The following is a 25,000-nucleotide window of genomic DNA, read 5'->3' on the forward strand; positions in this document are numbered from 1 at the left end:
TGGCGCTAGTGTTCTTAGGAGCATTCAGTTTAGTCTGAACGTCGTATATATCGTGTTATGGACCACCTAGAAGTATACTGCCTTCAGCAACGTTGCTCAGAAGACTAAAAGCTTTCACATAGGAAACAATTGTGTTCGAGAATCACTCACTGCGAGGCGCTAGTGTTCTTAGGAGCTTTCAGTTCAGTCTGAACGTCGTATATCTCGTGTTCTGGAACACCTGGAAGGATACTGTCTTCGGCAAAGTTGCTCAGAACACTAAAAGCTGTCGCATAGAAAACATTTTAGTTCGAGAATCACTCACTGCGTGGCGCTAGGAGCTTTCAGTTCAGTCTGAACGTCGTACATCTCGCGTTCTGGGCCACCTAGAAGGATACTTTTTTCGGCAAAGTTGCTCAGAAGACTAAAAGCTTTCACATAGGAAACAATTTAGTTCGAGAATCACTCACTGCGAGGCGCTAGTGTTCTTAGGAGCTTTCAGTTCAGTCTGAACGTCGTATATATCGTGTTATGGACCACATAGAAGGATACTGTCTTCAGCAAAGTTGCTCAGAAGCCTAAAAGCTTTCACATAGGAAACAATTTAGTTCGAGAATCACTCACTGCGTGGCGCTAGTGTTCTTAGGAGCTTTCAGTTCAGTATGAACGTCGTATATCTCGTGTTCTGGACCACCTAGAAGGATACTGTGTTCGGCAAAGTTGCTCAGAACACTAAAAGATTTCGCATAGAAAACATTTTAGTTCGAGAATCACTCACTGCGTGGCGCTAGTGTTCTTATGAGCTTCCAGTTCAGTCTTAACGTCGTATATCTCGTGCTCTGGACCACCTGGAAGGATACTGTCTTCGGCAAAGTTGCTCAGAAGAGTAAGAACTTTCGTATTGGAACCAATTTAGTTTGAGAATCACTCACTGCGTGGCGCTAGTGTTCTTAGGAGCTTTCAGTTCAGTCTGAACGTCGTATATATCGTGTTCTGGACCACCTGGAAGGATACTGTCTTCGGCAAAGTTGCTCAGAAGAGTAAGAACTTTCGTATAGGAACCAATTTAGTTTGAGAATCACTCACTACGTGGCGCTAGTGTTCTTGGGAGCTTTCAGTTCAGTAAAAAAAATCGTATATCACGCGCTCTGGTCCACTTAGAAGGATACTGTCTTCAGCAAAGTTGCTCAGAAGACTAGAAGCTGTCGCATAGAAAAAAAATTAGTTCGAGAAGCATTCACTGCGTGGCGCTAGCGTTCTTAGAAGCTTCTAGTTCAGTCTGAACGTCGTATATCTCGTGTTCTGGACACATTTAGAAGGATACTGTCTTCGACAAAGTTGCTCAGAAGACTAAGGGCTTTCGCATAGAAACCAATTTAGTTCGAGAATCATCCACTACGTGGCACTAGTGTTCTCACGAGCTTCCAGTTTAGCTTGAACGTCGTATATCTCGTGTTCTGGATCACTTAGAAGGATACTGTCTTGGAAAAAGTTGCTCAGAATAATGCATTTCACATAGAATGCAATTTATTTTGAAAATCGCTCACTTCATTGCGCTAGGCTACTTCTGAACCAACGGTTTTGCTTATGTGTCGAATAGCTCGTATTCTAGACCATTCAGAAGGATACTGTCTTATGTAAAGTTGCTCAGAAGAATAAAATCTTTCATATAGAACAAAGTTTAGTCCGAAAATCGCTCACTATGTGGTGCTAGTGTTCTTATAAGCTACTGGTTTGGCCTAAGTGTCGTCTATCTCGTGTTCTGAACCAGTAAGAAAGAAACTGTCCTTGTAAATTGCTGATGAAAATGAATGCGTTCACATAGAACACAATTTAGCTAGAAAATCTCTTACTTCGTGGCGCTAGTTCTCTTATAAGCTACCGGTTTGGCCTATGTGTCGTATATCTCGTGTACTGAACCACTTAGAAGGATACTGTCTTCACCAATGTTGCCAATGCAAACCTCTGCGACAGTAATAGAAAGTTTTCGTACCAACTGACCCCGTTTTTGGTATTGCCAAGCACAAAGATACAGTATGCCCTTACAAAAAAGGCAACCCGTGAGTACTGACTGAGAAGCAAATAACTTTCAACCATCGTCACACCACCAGGATTGGAGTAATGGAGGACATAGGTACTTTCTTTGCTGTGTTGTTTACGGTAAAGCAACACCACGAAAAAGGGACATATGCTCTCTAACATTTGAATAATGGTGGCGCATCGATCGTTGCACCCCAGGTTTTTTTTTCGGTGGAGTGATGACGTTCGACGGCGAATACGCGAGCGCTCTTGGATGAACTAAAAAAAAATGACAGGAGGCCATTTTGCAAGACGTACAGTAGAAACTCAAGTACCTAAAATTGAGTATTTTTAAACTCACTTTTTTTTGTCTCCTCTCTCATCCTCTCTATTTGTTGTTTTTTTAGAGCAAAGAGAATAACAACCCAACTTTGACAAATAGGTGCGAGAAGCCAAAATTGAGTAAACAGCATTGAACTCAAATTTGAGTATTTGAACTAGCAGTTGCGTGAAAAACAAAAAATAGTCATACGTGCCGGTAGAGGCGCTTTCATGATAAATGCGGTAAACGTGGTAGCAGTGTAAAGCAACAGCTAAGGTTGCGCTACGGAATCGTAGACGGTGCTAGTGTTCCACGTGTTTTTACAGCGGCGCCGCCTGGTATCAATCTGCTCGAAACATCATGCGCAACACGGTTGAAAAATGCCAGTCAGGAAAAATGAAGTAAACAGCTTTTAAGCCAGCTTTTATCCATACATGAAAAATAATTTTACTTCACATATGGTGGTGCTATCTCTAAGAAAACATGCTTTGTTTTTCTCTTATTCTACGGAAGACCAGGATTGCGTCATAAGAACTTAAAGTTGGGTAAATTTGTAGTTCCGTGTACGCAAGAGGTGCTTACATGCACTAGTATTAGTGAATCAACGGAGTTGCTGAAAACGGGTTCGTACGGAAAACAGTTTTGAAGGCTTTGAAGTTGCGGTCGCTCGAGTCAAGTGTATTCAAATTTATATAAACAAAAGTTTGTTTCAGTATCCTTATTCGTAGATTCAGTTTGTTGATCGATCCGGATAAATTGTTACAAGTGGGAAACATGCAGGTAATTTTTAAAAGTCCTCATTTGATTTCCTAGGTGGCTTTTTGTAAAATTTGAATGTTGGAATTATGAGCATTGCAAAGAATCCATTTCAGCTGGCAATACAGTAGACGTTCGCTCGGTGCAAACGCTGTAACTGCAATTCTTTTTAACTGCTAGTCCGCAAAGTGCAACAATTTTGCAGTTATCGCACTGCTATCCGTCAAAAAGAAATGTCATCAAAGATGCGATGTTCATTCATTCAAGTAGAGAATTCTAAAAAATAAGTGAAAATTTAGTTCTCTACAGTGCACTTTTTGGCAGAGACACTTTTTTCACAGGGTTCTTGTACCTGCCATAAGATGTCGAACTGATCGTTAGCTTAAAAGAGCCGATCACTTGATCTTATCAAAAAACTTTTTTTTGTCGTATCATAACGAATATGTTGTTCGATATAGGTTTGATCAGTAAACAAAAATCTGGTATATTTGTTCATAAGTAGATACCTGATCTAAGTGCATCTGAAAAAGAATTAAATTTTCTATCCAGAAACAGCTCCATTGGTTATCTATACACTCAGTCAAGTAAACCTTAGATTATCATAGGGTCTTATAAAATGGCCTTTGAATAATTCATAATTTGAATAAATTTCAACAGGTCGCTCTATGACGCAGGATCGACTCACACTGCTTCGCTTTTATACACATAGCAACACAATATTCTCAAGGGTTGATAGTAATGTAAGTTGGGCACGAGCTCAGCGATCTCGACGTTCATGGATCGATTCCAGTCTGTATCATTTTACGATTTTTTTGATGTTTTCATAAGTTTATCTTATGTAATTAGGTTAGAATGAGCTTGATCAATTTTCATAAGCTATTCTTATGGCATCCATACTTTACAATTATAGCGAAATTCCATAAGGTGTTTTGATGAATTTCAGTAGTGTTCTTCGCTGAGTGTACGATGAGGAATTCGTAAGTAAGAAAAGTGAAGTAAGTTAGCTTCCAAAAAAGAGGCCTATACTATGGGAAATGGTACAACTGCATACAGCAGTATAGAAAGAATCGCCATCGTAGGTCATCAGGTCACCCGACCGCAAAATCGATACCACAGACAAACAGACGAAACTTCTAGAGTTTTTGTGAAGCTCATTTAGGAGCTCCTACTGGAATTGCTCCTGAAGTGCCTTCAGAGATTGATCAAAGAGTTTTTTTTATAAGATTTCTCCAGAGGTTCCTTTAAGGATTTTCCATTTTGAGTATTGCTCCTGTAGTTTCTTCTGGGAATTCTTCTGTGATTTGTAAAGGAGCTCTGTCTGAGACAGAACTTGGAGCCTTTATTGTATTCCTCCAGAAGCTCCTTAGAGAATTCCCTCAGGAGTTCCTTCACAGATACCTCCCGGAGTTTCTTCTGAGATCCCCCCAAGATTTTCCAAGATTGACCAGGAGTTGCTTCTGGGCTTTATGCAACAGTTCCTTTACTCTGGAATTTCTCCGGATCTTCAGAATTAATTCCTTGAAAAATCCCAAAAGACTCTTGTAAACATTCGTAAAGGAAGGTGAATTCTCAAAGGAACTTATGTAAAAATACCGCTATTAATCACGGGAATGAATCTCAGAAAAAAAAAACGCTAGAGTAGAAACTGAGAAGAAACTTTCGTACGGAAATTAGAAGGAATTTATGGAGGAATTCAGAAGGAACTTCTGAAGGAATACGTGAAGAAATTCACTCTGCAGGAGGTGAATTCGCTGATATTTTTTACAAACTTGAGTTCACCCAGTAACCTTTGGCTGTATATAAATATATAAATATAAATATAATGATAAATAATAAATAAAATAAACGGTTATTTTTAAGTGAAGGAGACGTATGATACGTATATGAGCACAAAACTTGAAATTTAAAAATACAGCTCAATGATATTTTTTTGATAAAGGGTGATACGGTCAAAATTTGGTCACACAAAATGTTGTGTAAAAAATTCATTCAATTTGATCTAGCCGTTTTTTTTTCATATTCAAACTGCTACAACTTTGAAAGTATTCATACAAAATGGCTCAAAATTTTACTAAGAACATGTTTTCATAATAAATTTATACTGAAAATTTTTGATAAAAATCGGAGCAGTATTGGTAGTTATATAATCAAAATTGTGCTTTACTGACCTTAAATTTCCGAAAATTTACTATGGAGCGCCTTTGTACAAAATATTAAAAAGGTAGGTCGATATTTTTATCTATATATCAACCAATAGTTGATCGATTTTGATGAAAATTGTATGGTATAAGCTATATATAATGTAGCATTGCTGGTCCAAAGATCAGCTGTTTTGGTGTACGCAGTCTAAAGTTATGGAAAAAATGTGTGACCAAATTTTGACCGTATCACCCTTTATGTTATGTAAAAGTAATTTAGCTTTCGTCAAAAAAAAAATACATAGCTGTTGTGGTCCACCATTGTGATATTCATAAAAACTGATATTATGACCATTTTTGCATATTAAAATTTATAAAAAAAATCGCAATATTTTTGAACAAATAAAACTAATAATCATTTCATTTGTGAAAAAAAGTACCAAATCGGCCTTTTGCTTCAAAAGTAATGATGGTATGAAAATAACAAAAAAAAAAACAGTTTTTTTCGCACCGCCCTATTTTTAAAATGGCCACCCTAATGGTAAAACAAAAAATTACGGGTCATTTCTTGTGAAGATCATTCCTACCGTATTTGAGCAATAACGGATCAGTTTTATTTTCGAGTCTATTATTTTTCATGGAATGGCTATATATAGTATTCCACAGACAAACAGACGTAACACAGAATGGCTGATATTTATTTATTTATTTTTTTTATTATTATCTTTATTATCGAGATTTTCAGCCTACGGCTGGTTCATCTCCTGTATTTATTTATTTAATTCAACCATATTTTCAAAAATTTAAACATTTTACAAAACTTCTTGATCTGTACTTGACTATGATGTGACTGTAACGAAGCATGTAACATTGTTTCAGGACTCATCATTTGATTTTGGTTCTTCTGATGACGAGGAGGCTTTGACTGACTCGGAAGTTTGCGATATTCAGCCACAGTCAGATGACGACTCTGACGTAGAAACGGATCCTTCATTCGTTTCAAAGGATGGTACTGTATGGAGCGAACGTCCTCTGGTAGATGAGCAAGGCCGAGGTCGGAAACGTATCGCGGAGATAATGAAAACACCACCTGGAGTTACGCGGTATGCCGCTAGTCGAGTTGTCGATGAGAAGTCCGCTTTTAAACTGTGCCTCAACGAAGCTATTTTTGATCGGTTGCTCCAACACACCAACGAAAAGGGGGCTGATAAGCTCAAGCAAAATTGGAAAAAAATGGATGAGCAAGAGTTTAATGCTTTTCTGGGCCTGCTAATTCTTGCTGCCGTGTTCAAGTCTAACAAAGAGTCGTACGATACCCTTTGGCACGAGAGTTACGGAAGGCCAATATTTCGTGCTACGATGTCCGCACGCCGTTTCAAAGATATATATCGTATGCTCAGAATTGACGAGAAAGCTACACGATCCCCAGAGAAAGGATCTTCAATTACAAATATCCTGAACGTCTGGAATCAGCGACAAGCGTTGCTTTTCAACCCCGATGAAGGGGTTACTGTTGACGAACAGTTGGTTCCGTATCGCGGTCGTGTATTTTGCCGGCAATATATGCCCAATAAACCGGCTAAATACGGTTTGAAATTTTTCAACAGCTGCTGTAGCAACACAGCGTTTGTGTTGAAATCGCAGTTGTACACTGGGAAGTCCGCAAGCGGTGAACGAGAAGTTAATCAAGGAAGGCGTGTAGTGGAGGATTTAGTATTGAACATGGGCTATGACGGGCGGTGCGTAACAGTGGATAATTTCTTTACATCGTTCGAACTAGGTCAATCGCTGTTAAAGCATCATATGACCATGGTGGGAACACTTCGGAAGAATAAAAGGTGTATTCCACCAGCCCTTCTTCAGCAGAAAGGAAGAGCGAGATATTCTTCTCTTTTTGCGCATACAAAAGATACCACTGTGGTTTCTTATATTCCCAAGAAAGGGAAAAATGTCATCCTTATAAGTACCAAGCATTTAACGAACGCAGTTGGTGATGAAGAAAGTAAAAGGAAGCCCCAAATTATCGACTATTACAACTCATCTAAGGGCGCAGTTGACACGGTTGATCGAAGGCTGGCTTCGTACTCCGTGAAAAGAGCAACTTGGAACTGGAGAACAGCTGCTGTTTGTAACATTATTGATCTCAGCATCAATAATGCGTTCATCATTTTCCAAGAAGTAAACAAGACGTCTAGCAGGAAGGAAGACCAGAAATCGATTTTCATGCGTGAATTGGGAACAGCCCTCGTAAGCGGAGAAGCATTGCATAGAGAACGAGTTCCGAGATCAGCAACTGCTGCATCTGTGCTGAAAAATATGCGTTCGATGCAGCAGAATCAGCCATCATCCTCTCGAATTGCGAATGATTCAACAACATCACCGGCTGACGAACCATGTCGAGGCAGATGTTCGTTCTGCAGAAAATCTCCGAAAAAGGACACGAAATACTACACTACATGCACAAAATGCTCAAAATTCGTTTGTAAAACTCACTCCGAAGTTCGATGCCCAGACTGCCGCTAACTTGTTTGATGAAAAGTGTTATTATCGTTGACAATGTATTGAAATAAGAAAAGGAATAAAATAAAGCTAAACACTAAAATTGAAATCTTTCATTTTTTTTTGAGCCGTGATCCGAGCACTATACTATATAAATTTAGAAGTTTAGTAGAAAATTGTTCCCATTGATGAGTAGTGAGCAAATTTTTAACTACAATGTTTTCGGCGTGAAATAATGAATTCTAATAAATCTATGCTAAGAACGATTTTCGAACAAGTTTACGTTCTATTTGAAAGCATTATTTTTGCTGGGCAATTTTGCCGAAGAAAGTATCCTTCTAAGTGGCCCATAAAACGAGATAAACGACACTTTGACCATACCAGTAGCTTATAAGAACATAAGCGCCACGTACTGAGCGATTTTCGAACTAAATAGGACGCAATCATTGTTTCAAACTAAATAGGACGCACCATTTCATTGTAAAAATGGAGAATTGATCATCTACCCATACAAAAATCCAGCTCACTACCTTCAATCTTGTACTTGACCGATTGCTTCCCATTGCGTTCTATGTAACAGTATTTATTCTTCTGAGCAACTTTGTCCAAGACAGTTTTCTTCTAAGTGGTCCAGAACACGAGATATGCGACGTTTAGACTGAACTGGAAGTTCATAAGAACACTGGCGAAGGAAGTGTAGAATTAGCTTTTTGATAAAATACACATTAATAAAAATAAAAAAAGAACACTAGCGCCTCGTGGTGAGTGATTTTCGAACTAAATTGGTTACTATGCGAAAGCTCTTCTTAGCAGCTTTGTCCAAGACATTATATTTCTATGTGGTCCATAACATGAGATATATGACTTTAAGACTGAACAGGAAGCTCTTAAGGACACTAGCGCCACGCAGTGAATGATTCTCGAACCATATTGTTTTCTAGGCGAAAGCCTTTAGTCTTCTGAGCAACTTTGTCGAAGACAGTATCCTTCTAAGTGCTCCAGAGCACGAGATATACGACGTTTACACTGTAATGAAAGCTGCTAAGACCACTAGCGCCACGCGGTGAAAGATTTTCGAACTAATTGGTTCCTATGCGAAAGCTCTTACTCTTCTGAGCAACTTTGTCGAAGACATTATCCTTCTAAGTGATCCATAACACAAGATATACTACGTTCAGACTGAACTGGAAGCTCTTTAGAACACTAACGCCACGCAGTGAATGATTCTTGAACTAAATGGTTTTCTATGCGAAAGCCCTTAGTCTTCTGAGCAACTTTGTCGAAGATAGTATCCTTCTAAGTGCTCCAGAGCACGAGATATACAGGTCGGACTCGATTATCCGGAGTCGGGTTCTGCTGCTTCTCAAATATATATTCGGGAAACGGATTGCTCTATAAATCTGAAGTTTTGACATGTTGTTGAGCTAACTTTGGTTAGTGATCAGTCAAAATTTCAGCTTCTTGCAGCATTTCGTTTCCGAGATATTATGTTGGGAAGCGCCAGAACCTGACTCCGGATAATCGAGTCCGACCTGTACGACATTTACACTGAAATGAAAGCTCCTAAGACCACTAGCGCCACGTGGTGAGTAATTTTCGAACTAAATTGGTTCCTATGCGAAAGCTCTTACTCTTCTGAGCAACTTCGTCGAAGACAATATCCTTCTAAGTGGTCCTGAACACGAGATATACGACTTTCAGACTGAACTGGAAGCTCCTATGAACGCTAGCGCCACGCAGTGAACGATTCTCGAACTAAATTGTTTTCTATGCGATAGCTTCTAGTCTTCTGAACAAATTTGCTGAAGACAGTATCCTTCTAAGATGACCAGAGCGCGAGATATACGACTTTTAGACTGAACTGGAAGCTCCCAAGAACACTAGCGCCACGTAGTGAGTGATTCTCGAACTATATTGGTTCCTTTACGAAAGCTCTTACTCTTCTGAGCAACTTTGTCGAAGACAGTATCCTTCTAAGTGCTCCAGAACACGAGATATTCGACGTTCAAGCTAAACTGGAAGCTCCTAAGAACACTAGCGCCACGCAGTGAGTGATTCTCGTACTAAATTGTTTTCTATGCGAAAGCCCTTCGTTTTCTGAGTAACTTTGCCGAAGACAGTATCCTTCTAAGTGGTCCAGAACACGAGATATACGGCGTTTAGACTGAACTGGAAGCTCCTAAGAACACTAGCGCCACGTAGTGAGTGATTCTCGAATTAAATTGGTTCCTATGCGAAAGTTCTTACTCTTCTGAGCAACTTTGTCGAAGACAGTATCCTTCTATGTGGTCCAGAACATGAGATATACGACGTTCAAGCTGAACTGGAAGCTTCTAAGAACACTAGCGCCACGCAGTGTGTGATTCTCGTACTAAATTGCTTTCTATGCGAAAGCTCTTAGTCTTCTGAGCAATTTTGCCAAAGACAGTTTCCTTCTAAGTAGTCCAGAACACGAGATATTCCACAACTACTGGCAAAATGTAGTGCTATCCCACATGTCCGACATGATGCCCTGTGTAGCAGATTCCCGGTGGTCAATGTTCCCGGAACCACTATTTCAACATATCAACACGTTCTTGACGAAATTATCTGTCAAATAAGACATCGGTCATTTGAATTGGTGAAAAAAACATTATTCTATAAGAGTTTGAATTTCTGGGTCATAATGACCCCAATGCATTATTCGTAACTTTTTTTTAATGCCCGAAGAAGGTTAAACATGTTTTGGAAGATGATTCTTTTTAACTCTTGATTTCGTGAATTTCAGTTTTTGATTTTTCTAATTTTTCATTTTTGAACATCCCTACAGTTTTATATTTTTCCTGGAAACCTATTTGAGATACGGACTTTTTGAGATGAAAACATTTTGAGATTTTATGATTATTGTTGAAATATTTTTATTTTTTTTTCATATAAAATTTTATTTTCCGTGTAATTTTAAGGAAAATAATTTTAGAATGTATTCGATTCCCTTAAACTATAAAACTAGGATAAAATGATTTGGAAAAAATTTAAAATATGTTAATTGTAGCGATTCAATACAAAATAAACAATGACTTCTAAAAGGTGACTAAAACATCAATTTTTCAATGATTTTAAAAAAATGTAAATACGCTTTAAAATACACCAAAAACCATTTTGTATCTCAAAACAGTCCTAAATATCAGCCAAAAATATTAAAATATTGATTTTCCACGAAACAAATAATACAAAAATGCTCAAACTATACCCCGTCTAAAGGCGGGGTTGGGTATTAGAGGGTTAACAACATCTAGTCGCATTTTGGGTTGAAAAGTAGGGTCATTTAAAATGAGATTTGCCCGGAAAATTACAAAACGCCGGACAGATACAAATTCTGTTGTTGAAAGAAATTTCGGGAACAATTTTTAGAACTCCTGAAGAAAAATTTGAAAGAAATTCTGCCTGTACCTTTTGCAACTTCAGGGATGTCTACAACAAAGCCGTACGCGTACGTACAGCCTAAATAGAGTTCAAAGGCACGTACACTACCCGTCAGGTCGGATACACTTCATATTCAAGTGATTCAGTTCTGATTCATTTTATATTCAATAGGTTCAGGTCTGGTTCACTTCATGTTCAAGTGATTGAGGTCTGATTCACTTGATTTTTTTTTTTAATCATGTGTATTTTAACTTATAGCTAATTCTACACTATGATTCACTTGATGTGCAAGTGATTCAGGTCTAATTCACTTCATATTCAATAGGTTCAGGTTTGATTCACTTCATGTTCAAGTGATTCATGTCTAATTTACTTCATATTCAATAGGTTCAGGTCTGATTCACTTCATATTTAAGAGGTTAATGTCTGTTTCACTTTATATTTAAGTGATTCAGGTCTAATTCACTTCATATTCAAGTGATTCATTTTTGAGACATTTCAATCCAAGTGATTCAGGTCTGATTCACTTCATATTTAAGTGATTCAGGTCTGATTCATTTCATGTTCAAGTGCTTCAAGTCTGATTCAGGTCGGATTCACTTCATATTCAAGTGATTTCAGTTCTGATTCACTTCATATTAAATAGATTCAGGTCTGATTCACTTCATATTCAATAGGTTCACTTCATGCTCAAGTGATTGAGGTCTGAGACATTTTAATCCAAACGATTGAGACCTGATTCACTTGATGTGCAAGTGATTCAGGTCTGATTCACTTCATATTCAATAGGTTCATTTTTGATTTACTTTATGTTCAAGTGATCCAGGTCTAATTCACTTCATATTCAAGTGAATAAGGTGCCATTCACTTCATATTCAAGTGATTGAGGTCTGATTCACTTCATATTCAAGAGGTTCAGGTCTGATTTACTTCATATTCAATAATTCAGGTTTGATTCACTTCATGTTCAAGTGATTCAGGCCTAATTCACTTCATATTCAATAGGTTCAGCTCTGATTAAATTCATGTTCAAGTGGTTCAGGTCTGATTCACTTCATATTTAAGAGGTTAATGTCTGATACACTTCATATTCAAGTCATCCAGGTCTAATTCACTTCATATTTAAGTGATTCAGGTTCCATTCACTTCATATTCAAGTGAATGAGGTTTGATTCACTTTAAATTAAAGAGGTTCAGGTCTGATTCCCTTTTTGTTCTAGTGATTCAGGTCTGTCATTTTAATTCAAGTGATTCAGGTCTGACTCACTTATTATTCAAGTAATTCAAATCGGATTCACTTGATATTCAATTTATTCAGGTCGGATTCAAGTGATTCAGTTTCACTCACTAGGACTGATTTACTTGATATTCAAGTGAGTCAGGTCTGATTCATTTAATATTCAAGTGATTCAAGTCTGATTCGCTTCATAAACTGCTTGTCATTGGCTAATGCTCATTTTTTCATGCTCACTAGCGTCACCTAGCGGCAGAATTGTGAACCAAACTGCTTGTAATTATGATGTCCATGACTTTCCAAACAACTTTGCCAAAGACTTGAACTTTCTATCTCATCAGGATCACGAGATAGAACTAGTTAAAAGTGCTCATTTCTACATGCTCACTAGCGTCACCTAGCGGCAGAATTGCGAATCAAACTGCTTGCCATTGTGATGCCAACGACCTTCCGAACAACTTTGCTGAAGACTGTACCTTTGCATGTTATCGGGATTTCGAGATAAAGCAGCACAAATTTAGCTGTTTTCATGTGAGGCTAAACTTTTTGGGGGGTGATGCAATATTGAGTGTTGCAATACTTTTTTAAGTGAGTCCGTACTTATGACGGGTAATGTATGTGTTAAAAAATGGCTAGATTGCGATGGAAAAAAAAAATGCTAATAAAAATCCACGTAGTTCTGGTGGGATTTGAAACCACGATTTCTCTATAAGCTAGACAGGCCACGTAACCTACAACGCCACAGAACAGGTAACGATTCTGCAGGCAGAAAGCCAACCTGAATTCAATTTCATAGCTGATTTTTGTCCAAAGGGATTCTGTCTGGGAGAAATCCTTAACGGAGTTCCTGAATAAACAGCTGGAGAATTTCCCGGAGTAATCTCTGGGGAGTAATAACCGGAAGAATTGTTGGAGAAGCCCCTAAAGAAATTCCTGGATGAATCCTTGGTGGTATTCGCACAGAAATCGTTGGAGAAGCCTCTTGAGGAACTTCTGGATGAATCCCTGTTGGAATTTCTGGTGAAATGCTTGGAAGAGAAGTTATTAGATGAATCCATGAAAAAATATCTAGACAAATTTGTGGGAAAATAAGTGAAAGTATTCACGGTACAATCTCTAGAGACATCTAGAAATCTCTAGAGGAAAATCGCTGGAGCATTTCCTGGGTAAATTCCTGATATCTGGAAAAAATCCTGGTGGATTTTTTGTATTTAAACAAAATAATATAATCCTTGAAAAACGAAAGAGAAATTCCCGGACAAATCCATGTATCTGTAGGAATTCCTAGGAAAAATAACAAGGATAAATCCCTAAAGGCATCTCTGAGAGAATTCCTCGACGTATGCCTATTGGTAGTCCTGGTGGTGGAAATCTATCCTTGGAAGAATTCTTGGAGGTATTTCTGGACAAGTCCAAAATAGCAATTGCATAGAGGAATTCCTGGATTTTTTTTCGTTTTTATGCATGTGTATTTTAACATAACGCTAATTCTTCACTAAACTCCTGGATAAATTTTGTTAGATTCCTAGAGGAGCCCTTGGAAGAATCATTGGAAGGAACTTTAGAGGAAATCCTGATACCTGGTTGAATCCGCGATGACATTCGTGAAATCCCAATAGGGATTTCTGGATAAATCACTACTGGTGCAATTACTGGAACTACTCGTAGAGGAATTTTTGGATTAACCCCTGTAGAGTTTCTAGAGCGATTCCTGATGTTCTGGAAGGAATACGTTTGGAGATTCCCCTAATAACAACTCCGATACAATCCTCGGTAGGAATCCATAGGAAAAACGAAATCAGGAGAGATCTCTAGAAGAACCCGTGGAAGAATTCCTCGGTGCTTCCTTGGTGAAATTCCTACTGGATCTGAGCTGATACGATGTTGACTTTGGAGACGGTATTTTCGCCTTTCTGAATGCACCTCGCTGGTCTAGAACACGTTCGTAAAGGTCGGTTTTCTAGACTGGGCTAATGTGACGCATCCGTCTCCAAAGGTTAAGGCAAAACTGGATGCATATCCTCATTTTTTATTAAATAAAGAAGTAATATTATCAAAAACGGTTTCCATACACACCATGAGGAAGGATTAAGATAACTCCTGATTTTTTTTTTCGGTTGGAAAGTGTTTTTCCTTTTTACAAAAACAATTTTTAAACCAGATTTCTACAATAATGGTCTTTAAAAAACGAAAAACATTTCCCAGTAAAAAAAAACAAATCAAGAGATACCCTGATCTTTCCTCTAAGTGTGTATGGAAATCGACTTTGTAAATATTGCACCGTTATTCAATAAATAAAACGAAAAGCAAAATAAGGCGCCTTAAAGTCTGAATAGCAACGCTTTTCAGCAAGACCATGTTCAAGAATTTTCTCTTTGGAAAAGCAAAGGCCGATTTCCAAGATACATTTCATTAACTTATAACTAGTCTAGCTGAATAGTGTTAGACTGATTGAGTCTAGTATTGGTAGTATTTTGAAATGCACACAATGTTGAAATGCACACAAAATGTGACATTTTTTTTATCTGTATTAACGAGATTTTTAGCCCTAGGCTAGTTCATCTCGGGACCCACGCTTTACTTCCCTTCCGAAGGAAGAACTCAAATTTTGTGAGTTTGTCGGGAGTGGGATTCGATCCCAGGTCCTCGGCGTGATAGTCACGGGCTTTAACCATTACATCAGGTCCGCTCCACATCCTTTACCTCTCGGTTATTTCACCGATTAGGGAGGCGGCTGATGAACGTGATACTAATTCTACGTTTCTGGTGAAACGGATTTGTTAACCAACCAGCATTTACATGATGCGCGTAAAATTGAGTCCAATTTGTAATTCAGTATTGAAAACATTTACGTTATTTGGTGATTCCGTTTCGTGGAAATTTCAGAATTTCTAAGTGTGTATAACATCATGCACCTAAAATAGCTGAGTGCTCCAATGCAATGGATGATGTTTTCAATGTCATACCCAAGTAACAATTTCTATGCCTTCTGCTCTTAGACATTACTTATTGAGGTTTTGTCATGGATTTGGTAAATCCTTTTGAGTTTAATAAAGCAGTTCATGTAGTAAACAGCTTTAACGACACAAACAACTTTAAAACAGTTTGTAGATATCTAGAAGTCCTACGAATAAAACCTATTTGCTTGCTTTTTTAACAAGCAATAATGTCATTGGAAACGAACTGTTTAGTACGTATTAAAACTTTATCTTAAAACTTCTTTCGAAGCCGCTTGCACGTCTCAAACTATCGGTCTTTAAACCTGATGAATTGCATAAAGTCACAATGAAGCAATCTTAAACCCGTTCGGAATTACCAGTGGAAGCATTCAAACTAACTTAAGAAGGTTACTGCAATACGATCTTCTCTTGAACAATAAATTTGATAGGCTACACAAACGAAAAGATAGTCAATTAAACACAATTTGGGGTCATTATGATTCATACATGCGTGATTACAAAACCTCGGGTGGGCATAATTTTCTTGGCTAGGTGATCAAACCAGCTTCCTTCGCTAGAGTTCGATTGCATTCGGGGTTTCCGAAGCAACTGATGGGTGGGTGCATAGTTTGTTCTGGATTTGGCACCACAATTGCGCATAAATAATGACTATCGCGCCCAGCTGCAGTCGGCGGAAGATCAACTAATACAATATACTCACTCACCAAGCACTCTAACAGTCCTAAAAACACGAATCACGACCAAAAAACTCACGAAAAAACCAAAGTTTTCAGTTTGTTTACATTGTTGACGGCTGTCGGTCAAGTGAAGTGTTCTTAAAAGCATTCAGTCCGAGCCCACGCTTCCCTAAAGCTTAACAGTGTTTGTGTAGCGCACATAATTATGCGTTAAGAATAAGTAGGTGTTTACTAGTCATTGCATCGTATTCGTAAAGAACAACAACTCTAGAACATATTCCTTTAATACTAACTGATCTTGAACCATCCTAAACAAAACCAGGAGGATTTAACTTGACGGCATCCATATTTTTCATTACGATGATCGATTATGGCTTGCCAAGTGTGTGCGCCATGTTGATGTTTGAGTTGCAAATTGAATTCGTGGTTTTGCACGAGGAATTAAAATGGTAATTTTTTATATGGCAAAACCCCAAAATGACGTGGCGCACCGCCTTTTTTAGAAACAGTTCATTGCATTACACGGTCAATTTTTTTGGCATGGATCTTTTTGCCACAGCTACAGGGTTTTCCCCGTGAAAATTTGCAATTGGATGGACATGGATGATAGACATAATTTTCGTTCTTGCATTATTAATAATTTGCAATTTACTGCCAATTTATGTGATGATTTTATTTTCAGTTTTAGTTTAACTCATTGGCTTTAATAGTTCTTTTAGGATGTTGTACGATCTCCAAGACAGCATGTTATTCTTCTTGCGACCTATACAACAAATCTTATCCATGCTGTATAGTGTACTACAAGAATATATAACAAAACCAAGTAGCATATATATCGTTTTAAAGGTTGGTTTTAACAACCTCCTGTAGGGTGGGCCCTTATGGGTTTTAAAGGGTTTTATTACGGGTTTATTAGAGTTGTTAAGATTTCTAAGCTTTAAAATTAGTTTTAACTGTTTGATTGTAACAACAGCTTGTAAGCAATGAGAAAACTAAAAATGTTACTTGGGATAGTCAACAATGAAATTGTAAATCATCTGATTCCTCCGCAAAAACACACAAGACGTTGTTGTAAAAACTCGAAAAGTGTATAAAGGTCACCTCACATCCAATCAAGTTCCTGCCGTTGTCGTCGTCGACGTCGACTCTGGTCGTTGATAAGCACTTCTTTTCGCAACGAACGAAGGCATTTGCATTCTTAATGTTTATTTACGGCCTAGTGACGTTCCATATGGTCTCGCCAGCAGTGGACCGGAAATCCAACGTAAACAAATGAGATCATCTAGTTTGCTTGCCTGTCCGTAGAGCCTTGTTGTTATAATCGAACTGTGCCAAACAGCAACATCGAATATATGGGACAACTTAATCGCATGAGTGCGAAATTCTGCGAAAGGATAAACTTTATTAGCACTTCTGTTTGTGTATCACTGACATGACATATGTTTAACCCGGAGGATGATGAATCATTTGTGGGGAAATGGTCTTCGTCCCAAACCGCGTGTATTATGGCATTATGCAACATTTGCCAACGTTTTAAGGGCCTTATCAGTTCTGGGGAGTGATTTGTGTGGAGTGTTTGCTTATATGTACTATACACTTTCGAGATAAGGTTATACCTACGCCGAAGCGTAGGCCTTCCATTCATAACACGGTTTAGAAATGCTGCTAGTGGAGCAGTGGAGCGAAAGATCGATCGAGCAAATCCCATTTTGAAACTGGCGGGAACGAATATTCGATGTTTAACGCTGGGGCGTCGGCTGAAAAACAAGATGAAATGTAGTAAAAATTGATTTCTTCTCGTGTTTTGATGTTTCTTCTGATCAAGTGGGTGGAAAATATACACAAAGAAACCATCACGTATGCAAATGATCGCTCACAAAGTTTTCTTCGAAGACAAATAAACTTTGAAACGGCGGCGTTAGTGTCGTCTTGGAATGGAAATACACAAGCAGATGGACTATCTGCGTTATGTATGGCGGTGGCGCGGTGGAACAATCGATTAATAGTAGTGACAGCTCTTATCTGAACCTTGTGTTGGCAAGTTGATTCGAAATAAGTTATGGATGTCGAACTTGCTATCTCTAAATAGTAGGAAAAGGTGTGATTGAAACTGTTAACTTTCTTCGGATTCTAGGATGATAGGTAAAGTTAAGGTATAGAAGATTGAAATTCTTCAGAGGAGATCTCTGAAATCCTTCAAAGCAGATCCAGAGGAGACCTCTTAATTCCTTCAGAGGAGACCTCTGAAATCCTTCAGTGGAGACCTCTGAAATCCTTCAGAGGAGACCTCTGAATTCCTTCAAAAGACTCCTCTGCATTCTTTTAGAGGAGACCTCTGAATTCCTTCAAAGGAGACCTCTGAAATCCTACAGTGGAGACCTCTGAAATCCTTCAGAGGAGACCTCTGAAATCCTTCAGAGGAGACCTCTGAATTCGTTAAGAAGATACCTCTGCATTCTTTTAGAGGAGACCTCTGAATTCCTTCAGAGGAGACCTCTGAAATCCTTCAAAGGAGACCTCTGAAATCCTACAGAGGAGACTTCTGAATTCCATCAGAGGGGACCACTGAATTCCGTCAGAGGAGACCTCTGAATTCCTTCAAAAGACTCCTCTGCATTCTTTTAGAGGAGACCTCTGAATTCCTTCAAAGGAGACCTCTGAAATCCTACAGTGGAGACCTCTGAAATCCTTCAGAGGAGACCTCTGAAATCCTTCAGAGGAGACCTCTGAATTCGTTCAGAAGATACCTCTGCATTCTTTTAGAGGAGACCTCTGAATTCCTTCAGAGGAGACCTCTGAAATCCTTCAAAGGAGACCTCTGAAATCCTACAGAGGAGACTTCTGAATTCCATCAGAGGGGACCACTGAATTCCGTCAGAGGAGACCTCTGAATTCCTTCAAAAGACTCCTCTGCATTCTTTTAGAGGAGACCTCTGAATTCCTTCAAAGGAGACCTCTGAAATCCTACAGTGGAGACCTCTGATATCCTTCAGAGGAGACCTCTGAATTCGTTCAGAAGAGACCTCTGCATTCTTTTAGAGGAGACCTCTGAATTCCTTCAGAGGAGACCTCTGAATTCCTTCAAAAGACTTCTCTGCATTCTTTTAGAGGAGACCTCTGAATTCCTTCAAAGGAGACCTCTGAAATCCTACAGAGGAGACTTCTGAATCCCATCAGAGGGGACCACTGAATTCCGTCAGAGGAGACCTCTGAATTCTTTCAGAGAAGACCTCTGAATTCCTTCAGAGGAGACCTCTGAAATCCTTCAGAGGAGACTTATGAAATCCTTCAGAAGAAACCTCTGAAATACTTCAGAGGAGACCTCTGAATTCCTTCAGAGGAGACCTCTGAATTCCTTCAGAGGAGACCTCTGAAATCCTTCAGAGGAGACAATTGAATTCCTTCAGAGGAGACCTCCGAATTCCTTCAGAGGAGACCTCTGAATTCTTTTAGAGGAGACCTCAGAATTCCTTCAGAAGAGACCTTCAGAGGCGACTTCTAAAATCCTTTAGAGAAAACGTCTGAAATCCTTCACAGAAGACATCTGAAATCCTTCATGAGAAGCCTCTGAAATCCTTCCGAGTAGACCTCTAAAATCCTTCAAAGAAGACCTCTGAAATCCTTCAGAGGAGACTTTTGAAATCCTTCAGAGGAGACTTTTGAAATGCTTCAGAAGAGACCTCTGAACTTCTTCAGAGGAGACCTGAAATCTTTCAGAGGACGCCTCTGAATTTTTTTGGAGGCGTGACCCACGTCGTCGCTTATTAATGTCAACTGCCAGTCAATTCCATTAATTATCCAACAAAAACCGGCAATTGCATCCGAAAATATCCTTCCATAATTCAAATTTCCGTCGTCGGTGTCCTTCCTCGTTTCCTTTGTTTCCATCAGCCAGTCAGCGGGTGAATCGCCTTGACAGAAAGTTTGCTCGTGAACATTTCACGCTCTCGTTCTCGTACATACATATAACCCAAGGCTAATGGCTTTTGTGTCTGATCAGCAGGATCTGCTTCTAGAGCTAGACTAGAGGAGGAATAGTGGAGCTTCGTTCCACACACAGAAGCCACGAGCCACAAGGAAAACAGGCGGTGTGGTACCTAGATTGCACAATTCCGCTTTCGCTGTGCCGCCCTGTGCTGCCTGGAAGAAGGACAACCACTTCCAACATATTGTAGGTATCCTACATACTAGACTGGTAGTGGAGAAGGCAGACGACAGGTTGAAGGTTGTTGTACGTACACCTGTAACTGCGCTCTTCTGCTGGTAGTTTGGTTAAGTCGGTGGTTGCTGCTGCTGCTACTGGGACGAGAAAGGGCTTTTGGGTTTACGTAATATTAAGTCGAGGGATATGGTGGAATTGATTCGTTATGCAAAGCAGCTGCTTTTAGATGAATTATTTTATGTTCTTCATTCGTTGGAACAGCAAAAGATGAAGAGATCAAATGCCAAATCCACTCAAACAAGACTGCGTTAGGTCATAACAAGAAATCTCATCAAACAGCAACAGAATATTTTCATTTTGAGCAAAACTTTTTAAAGTTACACTATTTTAGAGATAATTCCTGAAAAATTACAACAGTATTCTCTTAAGAATTTCAGAGGTCTCATCTGAATGATTTCAGAGGTCTCCTCTGAAGGAATTTAAAGGTCTCCTCTAAAGAATTTCAGAGGCCTACACTCTAAAGGATTTCAGAAGTCTCCTCTGAAGGATTTCAGAGGTCTCCTCTGAATGATTTCAGAGGTCTCCTCTGAAGGATTTCAGAGGTCTCCTCTGAAGGATTTCAGAGGTCTCCTCTGAAGGATTTCAGAGGTCTCCTCTGAAGGATTTCAGAGGTGTCCTCTAAAAGATTTCAGAGATCTGCTCTGAAGGATTTCACAGCTCTCCTCTGAAAGATTTCACATATCTCCTCTGAAGAAGTTCAGAGATTTCTTCAAAAGGATTTCAGAGGTCTCTTCTGAAGGATTTAAGAAGCCTTCATTGGAGGATTTTAGAGGTTTTCTCTGAAGGATATCAAAGATCGCTGAAGGATTTCAGAGGTTCTCTCTGAAGGATTTCAGCGGTCTCCTCTGAAGGAATTTAAAGGTCTCCTCTAAAGAATTTCAGAGGTCTCCTCTGAAGGATTTCAGAGGTCTCCTCTGAAGGATTTCAGAGGTCTCCTCTGAAGGATTTCAGAGGTCTTCTCTAAAGGATTTCAGAGGTCTCTTCTGAAGGATTTAAGAAACCTTCATTGAAGGATTTCAGAGGTTTTCTCTGAAGGATTTCAATGATCGCTGAAGGATTTCAGAGGTTCTCTCTGGAGGATTTCAGAGGTCTCCTCTGAAGGAATTTAAAGGTCTCCTCTAAAGAATTTCAGAGGCCTGCACTCTAAAGGATTTCAGAAGTCTCCTCTGAAGGATTTCAGAGGTCTCCTCTGAAGGATTTCAGAGGTCTCCTCTGAAGGATTTCAGAGGTCTCCTCTGAAGGATTTCAGAGGTCTCCTCTGAAGGATTTCAGAGGTCTTCTCTAAAGGATTTCAGAGGTCTCCTCTGAAGGATTTCAGAGGTCTCCTCTGAAGGATTTCAGAGGTCTCCTCTGAAGGATTTCAGAGGTCTCCTCTGAAGGATTTCAGAGGTCTTCTTTCATGGATTTCAGAGGAGTCCTCTGAAGTATTTCAGAGGTCTCCTCTGAAGGATTTCAGAGGTCTCGTCTGAAGGATATCAGAGGTCTCGTCTGAAGGATTTCATAGGTCTCTTTTGAAGAATTTCGGAAGTCTCCTGTGAAGGATTTCAGAGGTCTCTTCCGAAGGATTTCAGAGGTCTCTTCTAAAGTATTTCAGAGGTCTCCTTTGAATAGATCTGCTCTGAAGGATTAGAGAGGTCTCTTCTGAATGATTTCAGAGGTCTCCTTTACAAGATTTCAGAAATCTGCTCTGAAGGATTTCAGAGGTCTCGATTTCAGAGAACATGTTCAAAACTTTTGAAAGATCAAAAAACAATTGTTGATTTCAACTCACCTGCAATGACCGTATCGCTCAAATTGTACTTCCCGGCCGCTTTCGGGAAGTCCTTCAGCTTCCTCCCACTGAGCTTCAGCTCCCCGCTGAGATTGGCATCCTCCAGGATGCGCTCTAGCGAGCGCGTCAGCTGGCTCTGCATATGTCCACCACCTCCGTTCATCACACCACTACCACTCCCACCACCCGTAGCACTTCCAACCGATCCGGATAGAATGGATGACGACGTCGACGAATTTGGTCCCGACGACGACGAGAAAAACTGACCGGCGGAACTCTTCACACAAGCCACGGCCATATTATTGACAACGACGACGACGACGGTTCATTGCGCGACACCGAGCCGAGAGGGTGTGGATCGATTTAGGGACCGGCCGTTTACTTCTATATATCCTGCCGGCCGTCGCTGCGCACCGGCTCCGGACCGACGTCGAAAATGGTGCCCTTCAACAAACAGCAGCACCTTGTGTCAAAACGTCGAGGGAAGGTCGAACCGCTCTTCTTTTCTTCGGGTTTTCACAACTTGACTTCTCGCAAACGCCTTTCTAGGGCTCGGGTCGAGGCAGGAATCGCCCTAAAAGTTATTCTTCACGCATACACACACAACAATCACGCACTTCCGACAGCGCTCCTCACAAAAGCGACTATTTTTCACTGGATTCTTTTCGCAATTTGCACTTTCATTAAAATTCTACCCGTAAAACACTCTTCGCCTCGTAAATCGCTTCCTATTCAAATTCGATAAAATTCAGATTCTCACTCAGCTTGGATTCTAGCTCTACAACTTTTGACTCCTTTTCTTCACCAGCGAGGAGGAAATCGCACTCCACACGCACACACTGACGAGACACCTTGCTTTTCAGCCGCCGCCGTTGCGTTGAGGCTTGAGGGGAACAAAACAACACTCCGCTTCGAGAAAACAGACAACAACACACCACGGCGACTCTCAACGGACTGTCGTCGTCTGGCTTCGGCGCTCGTTTGCGTTGCTGCATGCTGGCTCCTGGGCGCCCATCCGAATCAATGATGGAAGTCGGACGGGTGGGTGTTCGTGCGGCGCCGATGTGGAGCTTTTGTTGTGCAAGCATCAGCGAACACAGGCGGATGGGTCGTTCTTGCGTTTATAGTTGCCTGTTCTCTCTCGCACGCACACAAGCGTAATGTTTGACGTTCAAACTTGTAACTGGTGATAACGCTTACCCAGTGCAAAAAATAAGTATGAACATCAGGGTATTTTACATGATATTGAGTTGTCCAAAAAAGTCTCACGTAACCTACTGCAAGCCTATCCATATACGTGAGAACAAAAGATGTTTACAAAGTTCTTACAGATAGATTAACACGGTAAATCTGAACACAAACCACTACCACACAGGAATTTGGATTGGTCAATGAACCTCTGTACGAATTTGCCCTGTCATGCTCACCCCCACAGAACATTTGAAAACAGCGAGCACAGTAAAAGCTTACACTCAGAAAAAAATCTAAACTAAATAGTTTAAATATCATACTAATCACGTTTCGCCTGGTTGACCCCAGACTTCGTATATGTGCCGGTAAAACTGCCCTAGTATAACTTCGATTTATTTGTACTCAAGTATAACAAACGATAATACGGGAAAGCATTACATAATGTTAATGAAACATTTTGAGGTTATGATTGATTTGTGTAGTGTATTGACAGTGCAGTACATACCTTGTACTTTATACACATTGGGATGTTTGACACTTTCATCAGACGATGCCTACCTGTCGTTCACAAATACCTTGCGTTGGCGGGATCGACGGAGAGGCGGGATCAAAACATAAACAAGTACGTTGTTAACAACAGAGACGGACGGGCGCAAATGTTACAATTTGCAAAACTAAAACAAAAAAAAACATTAAGAACTTTGGAATTTATTCACTTTTTCAATGAAGGTACAATTGATTTTACACTTCTGTTATAACAATCGTAAAATCTAGCATCGAAGCTCAATAATCAGGCAATGGAAAATGAGCGGCACCATCCTTCCGATTGTTGTTTGCAGCGTAGCAGGTATCTTACATGTATGAATCTGAAAATGAAAAATTGCAACAGCGCTTTTAGAAGCTTGAACAATCGTTGGGAAAACCAATTTTACCTTGTGCGATGCCGAATTATGATGAAACCAGGATATTTCGCTGTTGTTCATCTTATCTCTACCGCCTGGAGTGGTGAAGCAGGAAAGCCGGGATCTTGGCCGGGACGGTATTTCAGACGGCACATTTCCCGGAACCAATGGCGTTCTGCTGCTCCTATAACACACGCATTGATGCAATTGATCATTTTTCGCTGGATCAAGGTTTGATTCAAACTTACTTGCCCTTTATTGATTGGAAATTTGTAATTAAATTTGAAGAGGTTCTAAAAGTTGAACTTGTGTAAACACGGAGACGCCATACCTTTTCTCTTTACACTGCAATAAAATTATCTTTATTGAATTCTTGCTCAGTTTACCTTTTCCAGCAATGTAAGTACCGTCTACCCCCGTTGGTTTGAACGACACCTCATGCAAACCAACGGGGTTCACTTTTTAATTTGAACTTCTAGTTACCCTGTGGACATCGAAAAACACACTGATGGTAACTCTTTTTGCTGTTTTGTTTTGATTCCGCGTTCCGTTTCACCCCGTTCCATGAACAGAATAACGTTTGAACCTTTTTTAGTTTGAACGATGTGCAGATTAGAGGGGGTCAAATTAAAAAGTGTTCAAATTAGATGCGGTCAAACCAACGGGGGTAGACGGTATAAATTTTAATCTAGTCTAGGTGTAAACTGCTGTGAAACTAAAAAAGTATAACTTTTAAACTGTCTGTGATTTCACACTGTTGAAAACAGGGGGTGCGACACTGTAATCTTTTTCGAATCATTTCAAAAGATTCAAAAAGATTCGAAAAGATTCAAAATGATTCGGCGAGATTAACTCACCCGTCAGCTATATCAAAATAACTGGACCATTTCGTTCAGTGTTTGTTTTGGTTTCAAGAGAATGGACGAGG

At 39.7% G+C, this 25,000-nt stretch overlaps 1 protein-coding gene across 4 annotated transcripts in view; it reads right to left on the bottom strand.

The window, feature by feature from the left end:
• LOC109417717 (leucine-rich repeat and calponin homology domain-containing protein) overlaps positions 1-22,946 on the bottom strand; it is a 312,978-nt gene extending 290,032 nt beyond the window's left edge. For 2 of the 4 annotated variants that reach the window (XM_029853326.2, XM_029853325.2), the window contains exon 1: positions 21,980-22,946. In XM_029853326.2, the coding sequence (XP_029709186.2) occupies positions 21,980-22,277 (298 nt within the window). In that variant the 5' untranslated portion in view covers positions 22,278-22,946. The remainder of the gene's footprint in view (positions 1-21,979) is intronic. The other 2 variants (XM_062850409.1, XM_062850408.1) reach the window with 2 other exon arrangements.
• Positions 22,947-25,000: the final 2,054 nt, after the last annotated feature.

This window comes from Aedes albopictus, chromosome 2 (assembly GCF_035046485.1).
Source record: "Aedes albopictus strain Foshan chromosome 2, AalbF5, whole genome shotgun sequence".
NCBI classification, from domain to species: Eukaryota; Metazoa; Arthropoda; class Insecta; order Diptera; family Culicidae; genus Aedes; species Aedes albopictus.